At 37.6% G+C, this 13,905-nt stretch overlaps 1 protein-coding gene across 1 annotated transcript in view; it reads left to right on the forward strand.

Annotated features, from left to right (window-relative positions):
- The first annotated feature begins 707 nt into the window (after positions 1–707).
- The window catches only part of LOC107680091 (serine/threonine-protein phosphatase 5), an 18,780-nt gene continuing 5,582 nt past the window's right edge, over positions 708–13,905 (forward strand). The window contains exons 1-12 of the mRNA XM_016475854.1: positions 708–889; positions 1,972–2,213; positions 5,233–5,380; positions 5,911–6,032; positions 7,735–7,800; positions 7,962–8,060; positions 8,258–8,363; positions 8,457–8,599; positions 8,690–8,777; positions 12,021–12,061; positions 12,141–12,319; positions 12,784–12,865. Of these exons, the coding sequence (XP_016331340.1) occupies positions 799–889; positions 1,972–2,213; positions 5,233–5,380; positions 5,911–6,032; positions 7,735–7,800; positions 7,962–8,060; positions 8,258–8,363; positions 8,457–8,599; positions 8,690–8,777; positions 12,021–12,061; positions 12,141–12,319; positions 12,784–12,865 (1,407 nt within the window). The 5' untranslated portion in view covers positions 708–798. The remainder of the gene's footprint in view (positions 890–1,971; positions 2,214–5,232; positions 5,381–5,910; positions 6,033–7,734; positions 7,801–7,961; positions 8,061–8,257; positions 8,364–8,456; positions 8,600–8,689; positions 8,778–12,020; positions 12,062–12,140; positions 12,320–12,783; positions 12,866–13,905) is intronic.

Genomic DNA, 13,905 nt, shown 5'->3' on the forward strand with positions numbered 1-13,905 from the left:
GATAAAATGTCATAAAACAATTAAAAAACAACGATAACACCAAGTATCAAACAATATAGAGATGAATCATAAAACCCATAAAAACTGATGTGACTTGTTTTTATCCACACACTGGCAACCTAAAGGGTAACAACTCATCTCTATAATGTAGCCTATGTATATTATATTGTCGGTTTAAAGAAGAGAAACATCCAATATTTAAAATTTGTTTTAAGTTTTTATTATGAAAAGTATAGCCTACCTTTTTAAAAGCTCACATAAGCTACTCAGTATTTAAGATGAAGTAGCCTACCACAGGCATTAATCTAACCATCTAAAATACTGCCAACATGATTTATAAACATTTTGTGTTTAATGTAACAAATGAAAAAAGCAAATAATACGAAGCATTAGTTATGACCCACTCAACCCTGTAAAATAGCGCTGTTGCGCCCCCTACAGGCTCAACCAATAGCCTACACATACACAGCTGATTATTAGCTCAAGTTGTAATTTCAGAAGTGTCGTATAGTTCTACTTCACTCATTTAACCACGACATCTTCTTTTCTAATTTATAATTCATTGATTTTTTAAAATTAATTCAATTAAATTAATGTTGACAGTGAAAATAAAGTGATTGGCAACATTTTGCAAATAACTTGCACACGTTCATATTATATACAAATATGTAACCGGTTATAATTCTTGTAATGAGGTGTTGTGTTGCTCTGGATTGTTCTAGACTAGAAGTTCGGCGAACAGCGTTTCACGACCCTCGTGCAGGGGTTTGCGACAGCTCTCCGCGCGCACACGGCAGCATGACGGAATACGGCAGTGAGAAGATGGCGGAAGAAGAGCGGAATGCCAGTGCAGAGAAACTCAAGGAGAAAGCGAATAACTACTTTAAAGGTAAAAGCTTGTCAGATATCTAGTGTAAATAAGAGACGGGGTTGATATTGACAGGATAGGGCTGCGCGGGATGAGTTTGTCGCATCGTGAGCGTTATAAGAGGGAAATGTGTGTGAGGTGAGCATGAGCAACACATGATGAATCAGGCAGACTCACACTTTCTGTTTACTCGAGGAGAGACGCGATAACATGATGTTCTCTCCTGAGCTGTCAGTCTAGACGTGATTATGCTGTTTCAGTCACCTCTGCAATCTCTGAGAACAGCACATTCATATTGTTACACGGCCGTGAACTCATTGCTCGTGATTTATGACACTCACTCAATGGCGCAGATCTGTCCTCATTCATGGATGCACTTTATTTGCATTTTATGTCTGCACTGTTCATATCGTTTAGTCTTGAAAAATCAAGTATTTTCTTATGTTCATCTTCTGCAGATTTCCAAAGAACGTTAAACATTAGTTTAACCGTGGCATGTTTCTAGCATCTAAAATAAATTAATCAAATAAATAAGTTACATGACCCAGTGCAGTAAATGTTGTTCATTTTCACACAGTTTAGTCCTAATTATTTTTTAAATAATTTTTACTCATTTATTATGTCTGTAGTAGTTTATAACACCTCTTTACATTTTTCAGACATGTTTGTATGTGTATATATATATATATATATATATACTGAACTATAACTACCAAAACAAAATTATTAAAACTTCACCTAAATTTAAAATACAAACTGATTCAGAATACTAATAAAACTATAATAGTATCTCAATGATACTAAAATAACTCTGTGGTAATGTATGCTAAAATGTACTTACTAATAACTTTTAAGTAATAATTTCTAATGACTTAAATCTCTGTCTAAAAACCCTCTTAAAACTTATTGGGATTGTCAATTTGGTAAGTCTCTAACATCATTAAAATGTGACCGTAACATTTTAGTTCGATATAGTTCAATATTTTGCTCATTTTTAGGCACTTATTGACAGTGTTGAATCTTTCTTCAAAAGTGGCGTATACACAATGCTTTGTGATGTATTATGATTCATATTCATTAATAGTCTCCTGCTGTTATTTCAGATAAAGACTATGAGAACGCCATCAAGTATTACACGGACGCGCTGGAGCTGAACCCCAGCAATGCCATCTACTACAGTAACAGGAGTCTGGCGTACCTGCGCACCGAGTGCTATGGCTATGCTCTGGGGGACGCCACGAGGGCCCTGGAGCTGGACAAGAACTACATTAAGGGCTACTATCGGCGAGCCACCTCCAACATGGCCCTGGGCAAGTTTAAAGCAGCACTCAAAGATTACGAAACGGTGAGACTCGGTATATTCTCAGCACTTTAATACAGTGTTTTTAGATACATATTGATGCACTGAAGTTTCTGCATCCAGAAATATTCAGCTGAAACAGCAATTTCTGGTTTTCTGTTGATATATAATTAGGGGTTGCACCGACTAGTCGACTTCAATGCTATGCCATGACGCTTTAAGCTTGACGTCGACTAGTCGCTGGTCCTATAGATGGCGCAACAGGATAAGAAATCTTTGAAGGACTTCCACATTTATGCTCCGTTTCCAAACAGTTCAAATTACAAATAAATGCATACTCTGAAAGCGCTCCAAAAGACGTGTGTGTGATTATATTACTGGATGCTCGAAATTGAACGGGAGAATGCACGTTTTAAACAGCTTGTTGTACAGGTAAGTTAATCGCCGTTCTAATCTAATGCGCTGCTGCACTGTAACGCACACACATTACAGACAGTAGCTCGTACATCACGCGCACAGAATCATTCAGCGCGGAAATGTATTGTCAACACTGTTCTGTGATTTCTCAATAAAATAGCTTAGAAACTGAAAAGTTCAAGCATATATTTCTTAATAACTAAATTCCACAGCTTCACTATTAGTAGAGAGACGCTGCCAGGTAGAATTAATTCACACACGCAATCGCTCTCACTAATGCATTCATATGAATGTAATCTTTACTGTGCTACTTTATCTGTATCTGATTTAGAACGAGCAGAAATCTGTGAGAAACATAACGACTGAAAGACAAAAGAACTGATAAAAATGGGCTGTTATAGGAGCAACAGCCATGTGGGCAGCGCTGCCTCATATGCCATAGCTGTGCACAAGGTGTTTGTCACAGCTCCAGACTTATTTGCTCATTAATGACGTCATCAGCGACTAGTCGACTTCGACTCGACTGTCATCACATAAAAGTCGACTTTAAAAAATCAGAAGTCATTCAACCCCTACTGCCATCATCCAAGAAAAAAACACAACATTCAAAAAGCTTGTAGACTCCAAATGATCCTAAGGTCCATATCTCATCTTCTCCTAAATACAAATTTCATGGACATTTGAGTAGTCTGAGAGGTCAAAAGGTCAGAATACTAAACGCTTTGAGCCTTGCAGGAAAGTTCAATTGCTGTCTGAATGAATATGAATATTTTATTACCTGATGAATCCAAGTGGAAACAGGACACCAGCTTCACACATCTTCACATGACTTAGCTAGCACTGACTATAAAAAAAGTCTTGAATTTTTACACTATTTTACTTTCTCATCAGTCACAGTGAGACATAAAAAAACACATTTTAACATTTTAGATAATGTCGCCCATCAGTAGCTCCAGTGTGATAACATGAACATAGGCCATGGAAAATGAAATCTGATGAGCTATTGAAGGCTATGTGTATCCAAGTGTAGAGGTCTTTTTGGTGGACTTTGTGCTTCTTCATTAACTTTAACTGCGCTTAAAAGCTGTGATGTGTAAAAACACAAGTTTCAATGTTTAATGTAACGTAATTAAAAGTTTTATCTTACAAGGTTGTGACCTAACATGTTCGTTGTCTGGCCCAGATGAGCTCTGATAACAGTATTTGTATACTGTAGGCTGAGACGAGTAGAGCTCCACTGCTTGAATCAAAGCCAGCCCATTGGTTCAATCAATCAATCAATCAATCCACTAGTTGTTGTCAGGTTAGATTAGGTAAGGGGGAGCTTGGAGGACAAAGCCCATTCACAAGGGTTTGGTTTCACAAAGATCTGCTCACTGATTTCCACCCGAACAATGGAGAAATGGAAGAGCTCTCAATAATTGAACAGACTGGTGGCATTACGCAACAGGCCTTACGAGTGGGCTGCCAGAGGGAAGAGTAGTGAAGCGAAAGAGAGGATGACCCAGGGAACGGGCGCCTGGGAACTTGTGGGAAGAAGGTCTGTGGAAAGATTTCAAATTTAAGTGTAAAATGATGCTATATGGATGCATCCTGTCACAAAGGTCATTACGGTGCTTTCTGTAGCACTGTGATTTCACAAGTAAAGCCCTCCATGAATTTGTGCTCCTCCTGCTGTGCTTCCCCATGTGTGAGCATATGTCGACATAAAAGACGTCTTATTTTTAGTCTAATCTACAATAACTTCCAGAATGCCTGTGGTAAAGAGCACAGCAGCTTTTAGTCAGTGCGTTTGCGTTAGGTTGTGCGTCTCTGGCCATATGTGCGCAAACATACACGCTCGTTCTCCCCTGTAGGCGTGCAGGCCCCAGTTTCGTTGTTTTGTGGCTGAATCACTAGCTCTTCACTCCCTCTGCTCTTTTCTGCCTACCTCTCTTTCTTTTTTCACTCTCATTTTTATTCTCTCTCTCTCTCTCACCCCGTCTCTTCAGGTCTGTATATTTTTCCTCCCACGCCATCACAGCTCCAGACTTATTTGTTCATTAATGACGTCATCAGCGACTAGTCGACTTCGACTCGACTTTCATCACATAAAAGTCGACTTAAAAAAATCAGAAGTCATTCAACCCCTAATATATATATATAAATATGTGCTAGGTCATTGTTAGGAAAGAAAACATCTCTTTTTTAAATCAGTGTTGACTTGTCATTTCTTATATGAAAATAATCAAAGTATATAGGGCTGTGTGAGAATACATCCAAAGCTGTGGCATGAAACTCTAGATGGCACAGTCAGAAAGGTCTGACTCAATCTGACATCATCACATGGTGCCGCTGATTGGTTATTTTTGTAGCAATTGCAGCTTGCTTCAGAAATCCTCCACCTTCCCCAGCTCCACCTGTATAGATCTGCTACGGGGTGATCATGTATGCTATATGGGGGTTATTCATACGTGTTGTATGTGCAGCAGCAGTATTTCTTACATGCTCACAGCAGCATGTTGTAGATGTATTGGCAGCAAGTCTCTGTACTTGCTCTGCCACCGCAACATTTAGCTCAGCACACAAACTTGACTTACTTTTTTAAAATTAATTTATTCATTTTTTGTAAATGTTTTGTGCGCTGTTGTCTTTTCATTGCTAACAGGTAGTTAGAGTTCGTCCCAGTGACAAAGATGCCAAGATGAAGTACCAGGAGTGCAATAAGATTGTCAAACAGAAGGCCTTTGAACGGGCCATCGCCAGCGACGAGCTCAAGAGATCAGTCGTAGACTCCTTAGACATCGAGAACATGAGTAAGTGCTTGGAGGAAGTTTCAGTTATTAGGAGCAAATTATGCTTAATCACAAGCAATCGACCCTAAACATAACCTTACATGTTATTATAAGCAATCATCTCAATACTTATTTGTGTAATTACACTGTAACAAGGACACCTTAAAATGAAGTGCAAATGATTTTTTTTTTTGTTCTTGTCTTATTTCCCAATATGCTCAGAGCATTTACGCAAAATGCTGATGTTATTTTCAAAGAAAAATGATAATATTGTAGCAATAAGGTGACCTAAGAAAAATGCTAATAATAGGGTCAGCTATTATGAATTTTTTTGTACAATGTTTTGTTTCGACAGGGCAGCAAAAGTGTGTGGTACTGAGAAATTATATGACATTATGTCTTTTCGTTGACCTGTTGCGAAAATGAAGAAAATAACTGGACAATTCTTTGCAGTTGAAAAAGATTTCAGAATATAAATTATTGATGATTTTTTATGATTTAGAGATCCTATGATCGTTTTTTTTTTTTAAATATATGTTCTCTTCCACCAGCAATCGAGGATGACTATGATGGACCTAAACTTGAAGATGGGAAGGTTACACTGAAGTTCATGAAAGACTTGATGGCCTGGTTCAAAGACCAGAAGAAACTGCACAGAAAGTGTGCTTACCAGGTGAATGCTCTTCAAATACATGCACACAGATCTTGAAACATAACTGTGTTCATCTGTTATTTATTTACTTAAGGCTGGGCGATATATTGGTCATATGTTCCTATGTGTTCCTATGATATGATCATAATGTTCCTGTGGCTCAGTGGTAGAGCATTGCGTTAGAAGGTCGTGGGTTCAATTCCCAGGGAACACACATACTGATTAAAAAAATGTGTAGCCTGAATGCACTGTAAGTCGCTTTGGATAAAAGCGTCTGCTAAATGCATACATTTAAATTTATATTGAATAAACCTATAGAAATGTATTGCGATCACGCACTCAAAGTGGCCACACATAAAGTTGCACAGTGTCTGAATACTGAATTGATTTCTTCTTCATGGCTTATTGTGTTTAAATGGTCAAATGCTAACAAAATATGTCAGAATGCCTGTCTGGGTGAGTATACTCATAAACAGAGTCAGCTTTGTCTTAAATGAGTTTAAACAGTTGGGTAAAAATAGAATGTGCCTAAATATATTAGATCCATGCATTAGCTCTTAAAGTGACAGCAGCCTAATATATCTGCTTCCATCTCTGACTTTAATGTTAATCAGACAACAGAAGACAAAAAGAAAGTCACTCACTATAATTACACCGTAAACACGGCGTTGTCTCAAGAAATATCTGCGTACACACGAAACCACTGAAACCGACTGATGTAGTATACATGCCAGACCAGTATGTGGCGCTGTAATTCTGCCACAGAGATACACTAAAAACAGAGAAGAAGACTTGGAGCATGCTCATGAACCTTGCGTGCTGTATACAAACCCAACACAACAACAAGAAAAGCTAGTAAAGTTAGTAAAGCAAATAGGCTCAGTAGCTTCTGCAGCACGAACACAAGCATGTAGTCCGCCATTGTTGTTGTTGTTGTTGCTGTTTCACAAAATATACGGATAGGCCGTACACATGAAAACGCAAAGGTGTTTTCAGATTTATCCACTCTGGGACCCGGTTTAAAAAAATAGCAGTTTCAGGCTGCAAAAAAGCCGGATGCGTCTGGACAAAACGCCAACACGATACAACATTTTCATGTATACAGCTAAACACGTCTCCTTGTGGACTGGGCCTGAGTAACTTCTCTGGCTGTAATAAAAAATCAATGTAGATTTAATTCATACAGTCAAGTTGTTGTTGTTTTTTCCATTTAATGATTCAGTTTCTGTAGTCATTTCAGATTATTCTCATTTCTAAAAAATAGACCTTCCAACCAACCAATAAACAAACAAGCATAGTTATTTAATTCAAATAAACACCACAATGACTTGGAGGACAAAAGGTTTTCAGAATGTAATACTATTTTTAAAGATTTTTTACATTTGGCTACAGCCATATCACCCTGCAGCCCAAGACTGGTCACCCGCTGAAGCTAAGCAGGGTAGAGCTGGTCAGTACCTGGATGGGAGACCTCCTGGGAAAACTAGATTGCTGCTGGAAGAGGTGTTAGTGAGGCCAGCAGGGGGTGCTCACCCTGTGGTCTGTATGGGCCCCAGTGTAGTGACGGGGACACTATACTGTCAAAAAAAAAAAAAGATGACACATTAACCCAAAGTGCCTTTCATGGAAAGATGTGTGTTCAAGTCATTGTCTTTGCATTTTTAATTTATTTTTGAATAAATCAATAGATCCCACAACACATTCTTGTCATTGACTCTTTCAGATGCTGGTCCAAGTTAAAGAAGTTTTATCCAAACGTCCAAGTCTTGTTGAAATTACATTAATAGAGGTAAGAGGATAGAATGAGTGTTCTGTTTCCAGAGACTTCTGTCACTAAAAAAGCTAGAATTCTATTTCTGTCTTTTCTTTGTTGTTTTTGTCCTTATAGTAATTTCCTGTGGTGATAAATTGATATTCCGGTTCTCACTGTTGATTTCTCTTGTTGTTTAGACAGAGAAAATAACTATTTGTGGAGACACACATGGCCAGTACTACGATCTTCTAAATATCTTTGAGTTGAACGGTTTACCATCTATAACTAATCCTTACGTATCCTTTTCCTTTCGGGTCTGTGATGTTGTCATGCCTGCTCTCGTGAGTATGTAATTTAATATAAATTGTTTCATTGAATAATATTATATTAAATGATTAAAGCATCACCTTAGTGATGATTTTATAAATGCCATATATGCACATTTTTTCCCCCACTGAGATCCAGTGAATTAGTCTTGACTTCAGGTTCTCAGCTGTTCAATGGTGACTTTGTGGACCGCGGCTCTTTCTCTGTAGAAGTCATTCTCACGCTGTTTGGCTTCAAGCTGCTCTATCCAGAACACTTCCACCTGCTTAGAGGTGAGGACACACCAGTGTTTCCTAGTACAGGTTCCCAAACATGCTTGTGTGTGATGGATAAATGTCATGATCTGAAATGTCTTTTTTGTGAAGGTAACCACGAGACGGATAACATGAATCAGATGTACGGCTTCGAGGGTGAGGTGAAAGCGAAGTACACCGCCCAGATGTTCCAGCTCTTCAGTGAGGTCTTCCAGTGGCTTCCTCTCGCACAGTGCATCAATAACAAAGTGCTGGTATGACACGAGGCCGGCCATCAGATTCAGCATTTATACCACTTTGTATTTTTGTCTTTGGATTCGAGTATGAGCTGAATTGTGTTTCAGGTGATGCATGGAGGACTGTTTAGTGAGGATGGCGTGACCTTAGATGACATTAGAAAGATAGACAGGAACAGACAGCCTCCAGACTCTGGTAAGACATGTCTGATATCGCACGAAAATTTTGTTCATGTCTGAGCTTATGTGGTCCTGCATAGATAGGGCTGTGTGATATGGCAAAAAAAAAATCTTCATTTTTATTTTATTTTTTTCCCCAGAACGTTTAAATGGTTCAAGAAAACAAATGTAATTAATTAAAAAAAAAAACATTTAACTAGTCAACTTAAGAATATAACCACAACTTGATTCAAGCAACATTAGCTAATTTAACTCTTGCGCATAACTGGAATATCGCACAACATATTTACGAATAAAGCACTGTTTCTATCCAATGAGTTGAAGAGAACAAAATAGTCACTTCCTGATTAACTTGCGCTAAATATCATGAAGAAAAATTAAGTGCCCCTATTATGGATTTTTAAAAATGACCTTTCATGCAGTGTGTAACACAGCTCTAAGTGAATGAAAACATCCTGCAAAGTTTTAAATCTGAAAGTGCACCGTGTATAAAGTTATTGTCTCTCGAAAGAAAGAGTCGACTCTGAATCATTAAAGCTTCAGAGCGTGCAGACGAAACGTGGTCAGGTTATCTTATTTTCGGAGCATGCTGTTTGGGAATGCAGTTCTGGGAGTTAATTATAATGAAGCACTTTGGCGAGACTTTGCGCAAGCATTTTAGAATGACAAAACTAGCATTTCAGATGCTGTGCAATGAGATTTTATGCTGTCCCATTGCAAAGTCACGTCTTTTTTGATGAGCATAGAGGAATTTATTTGGTAAAAGTGTTTCCATCGTAGTTTATGCGCATTTTTTTTTTCTTATCGGATAAAAAGTGTATTCTACTCAATTGTGCGCACTTGTCTTTTTTTATGCACATTTTTAGAATTTATGCGCGTCTTGGTGTTTCCATCCAGCGTTTTTTAATGCGATATTCCAAAATGCGCATAAAAATAGTTGGATGGAAACAAAACCATCTGGTTAAAGATGATTTTATTCAAAGTATAGGACATATGAAGTGATCAAAATGACGTAAATTCAAGACAAATTCACTTAAATATGGCAAATAGTGTACAAACTTGTATGTTTAGAATAAATCTAAATATAAAAAAAGCTAAATATTAGTGCTGTCAAACGATTAATCGCGATTAATCGCATCCAAAATAAAAGTTTTTGTTTACGTAGTATATGTGTGTGTAATGTGTATATTTATGATGTAATTAAAAACTTTTATTTTGGATGTGATTAATCGCGATTAATTGTTTGACAGCACTACTAAATATTTTTAATCCAAAATGTAGACATTCAGTCATTTAGAGGTCAACTCAAAAAGTCAAGGCAATTCTATTTCAAAATGACTAAAAGTATAACACAAGTAGACTAATATTAACAGTAAACATTTAAAAAAACAACAACAAAAAAACGCAGCTTTCATCCTGTCACCATCACACAAGCATGAAATACTGTGGTAGTTTATCTTCTGTGTAACGTGTTCAATGTGCTCGCGTTTTGCATCTTTTGCTGCATCTCGTTTAAAACTGCGGTCTGAAAGCATGACTCAATTGTGTCTCATAACCTTGAGTATTTCCTGTTCCACTGTCTGCATCCCATGTTTTCCAACGCATTAAGGCACAGTCTGTGTAAATAGCCACAAAATACTAGCGATATGTTCTACGTGATGATTCTTATAGAGCATGTCACACGTGAGCAATTCATCAGCTGCGCAGGCATGAGGTTGCATCATTTTTTTCTCGTAACTGATATACCAGTGGTTTATTGTCATTGTGTCTAATTGTAACGTTTTATAGTGTTTTTATTCAAAACCCTGATTCAAGTCAAGTCAAGTCACCAGGATTCCTTGATTTCCTCAATAAATTAAATTGTGGCAAACCATAACATTCAAAGTAATGGATAAAATCTAAAAACATTTCCAACCCTAATGTATATACAATGAAGGAACACTGGTAATATTTAATAATAGAATCCTAATTCAGGCTACGTTTACACGACAACGATGTAGTAAAAAACGGAAACGTTTTTAAAAAGGTTCACGTATACACGACAGCGTTTTCAAAACAATTCGCGTTTACACACATCCGCGAAAACGGCCAAAAACGCTGTATTACGTATGCCAGGCCAGTAGTTGGTGCTGTTACCTTGTTAGTAAACAGTACCTGTTGCCGTGTGTATATGATGCGCCTCCGCTGTTGGTTGTAATATTGGTGAAGTAAATCCACACTTTGCTGAAGAAGCGTTAGCAAACTCTTGAGCAGCAACAACACTACCATGTACTCCGCCATTGTTGTGTATGTTAGTTTGTGCTTGCCTTTAAAATCAACACGTACTGCGCATGTCTACAGTAGGGATATGCCGGTATCAAATTGTCATGTTGCGATTAATTGCTAATGCGTTTATCACGGTATACATTATTATCACGATATTTAAATTTAGTTTTAAAAAAAATGTCATAATACAGTATAATATTTTTCTTATAACAAAAATAACTGAACATTTAAATGCAGTAAAGCAATACAGAAAAATTTATAAAGTTAATGTATAATATACTGTATAAATGTATAAGTTTTACACGGATTAAAGTGCAAAAGGACTATAAAGACCAATAGGTATCACTTTACAATAAGACCTCATTAGTTAACCTTAGTTAATGCATTAACATTCACAATGAGCAATAGCTACATTTGCTACAGAAGTTATTAATCTTTGTTAAAAAATACAAGTCTTAGTTCATGTTAGCTCCAGTTGATGGGAAAAGTATTCTTAAAATGCATTAAAAATTCTGAATAATTTGTAATATATAATTATTCAAGGTATTTAGAAGTGCCCACGATAACAATATCATGCATATTAATTACCGTGATATATCGCATTACCGAATACCGGCACAAGTCTAGTCTACATACCTAACACGTACTACGCACGCGCCTGACGTCACCGTTTTCAAAGATCCTCGGTATTCGGTGTTTACACGGAAACGACAACGGTGGCGTTTTCAAAAACTTCCACTTTGAAACCCGTTTTCAAAATTATGCGTTTTCAGTCCCCAAAACGCCGTTGTCGTGTAAACGAACAGACAAAACGCATAAAAAGTTTCCCGTTTTTGGCTGAAAGCGTTGTCGTGTAAAAGGCCCCCAAGTTATTCTCAGAAAGCCCTGCCAACCACACACCATGCTCTAGCATTGTGTTATGAAGTGTTGCACCACTTACATTTTCATTGGACAATGTAGAACTCAAGTTGTATTTTGTATCTTTCTCGCGCAGGTCCAATGTGCGATCTCCTGTGGTCAGATCCTCAGCCGCAGGTCAGTTCTGTTCCCCTCCTTCTGCTAAGTGAAGGGTTTCGGTCACAGCTGTGTTTGAGCGATGTGTGTTCTCCTCCAGGACGGACGGTCCATCAGCAAGCGGGGTGTGAGCTGTCAGTTTGGGCCTGACGTTACGGAGCGCTTCCTGGAACAGAACAAGCTGCAGTACATAGTGCGCAGTCATGAGGTGAAAGCCGAGGGTTACGAGGACACTCACTCAGGGAAGTGCATCACCGTGTTCTCCGCGCCAAACTACTGGTACGGAAACCTCTCGCTGTCCTTATCAGTGCATCATGAGATTTGTATTAATGAATGAGCTTCCAATTAAGCAAGAGCCATAAAAACATCTGGGTGTCAAGAACATGTCCTGGTCGTATTGTACCCCCAAAAAAGAAAATTATATTCTGCGTAAGCCTGATTAGCACTGCATTAAGCCTAAGCCTGATTACTAAATGATCGTCTAATGGCGATCAGCGTAATTTTGGTCCACGTTATGTGGTTCGCTAAGAATATGGTACAAAGAGCTGATGTAATGTGCCACATTTAGTCAATTTAAAACCAACGACTTTTTGAATTATCAGTTACAAACGATGGAAAATGTATGATTTAATGCAGTCTTATTGAAAATAAACTGTGTGTTAGAACATGTTGTGGTCATGTGTCTGGATATATGTGCATATTCACGACTCTTTCTTTTCTGTGTGCTTCTGTTTTGTTTTTAGTGACCAGATGGGAAATAAAGGAGCTTACATTCATCTCAGGGGATCCGACCTCAAGCCAGAGTTCCACCAGTTTACTGCTGTGGTCAGTGGAGTTTCTTTTTTATGCATTTTATTTACATTTACATTCACTCATTTTTAGGGGTGAACATTCATCACTGATATATCAGCCCATATGTGGCATATTTTCATTATTGCATTGGCTGATAAGTTTTTCTGTTTGGCCGAAGCATGACTTTTGTTTTGACTGTGCTGTGAACGTCAGCGTCTCCTGTTCTTCATCTTCATTAGTTTACTGTCTCTGTTGAACAGTTTTAGTTATAGATTAGAGAGTAAACAAAGAAAGTAATCAGTAAATGAAAAAGTATTATAGCATTTGCTTTTCTTGAAAACCAAATGCTGTAACACTTTCTCAACTACCCTCAGCGTTCAGCAAATGCACATCATTTAAATAGCATTTAAACAAGTCTTTGAATATCGAATAAATGTTTAATTTCACAAACCTTGCAAACTTTGTCAAATCTAGTGTGCACTTGTAGACTGCATGAAAACAAGTGTGCATGATGGTCCATGCGAATTGGATGCAGACATGAGACTTTGCTGTTTTTGTGAAAAATAGTATAATCGGATTACAGAATCAAGAAGTTATTTTTTTTTCATAATTCAATTTTTTTTTTCATATTTAATTCTTTTAAATAATTTCTAACAGTAATTATTATTATAATTATAATAAAAATATAAATATAGTTATAACTAGTGGTCGACCGATATATCGGCCGATATTTGCCATTTTTCAAATATCGGCATCGGCTGATAAGTTTTTCTGTTTGGCCGATGTGTTCGAGGCGGGACTTTTATTTTGACGGCATGTCTGACTTTTATTTTGACGGCGCTAAGAGCGGCAGCACCTGAACACACAGTGCTCACATTCTCCCTCTTGTTCGCCGTCGTTGTAATACGGATAGAAGTCTGTCTAATAATCGGATAGAGGTGTTAAACAAAGGAATTAAAATGTAGGCCTATGCAAAAAGTATTATAACGATTGCTTTTTTATTATTAGTAATAGAAAGGCAAACATTATAATACTTTCTCGTTTGCCGTCAGCATTCAGCAAATACGCATTTA

The sequence above is a fragment of the Sinocyclocheilus anshuiensis genome, unplaced genomic scaffold, assembly GCF_001515605.1.
Source record: "Sinocyclocheilus anshuiensis isolate Anshui unplaced genomic scaffold, SAMN03320099.WGS_v1.1 scaffold853, whole genome shotgun sequence".
NCBI classification, from domain to species: Eukaryota; Metazoa; Chordata; class Actinopteri; order Cypriniformes; family Cyprinidae; genus Sinocyclocheilus; species Sinocyclocheilus anshuiensis.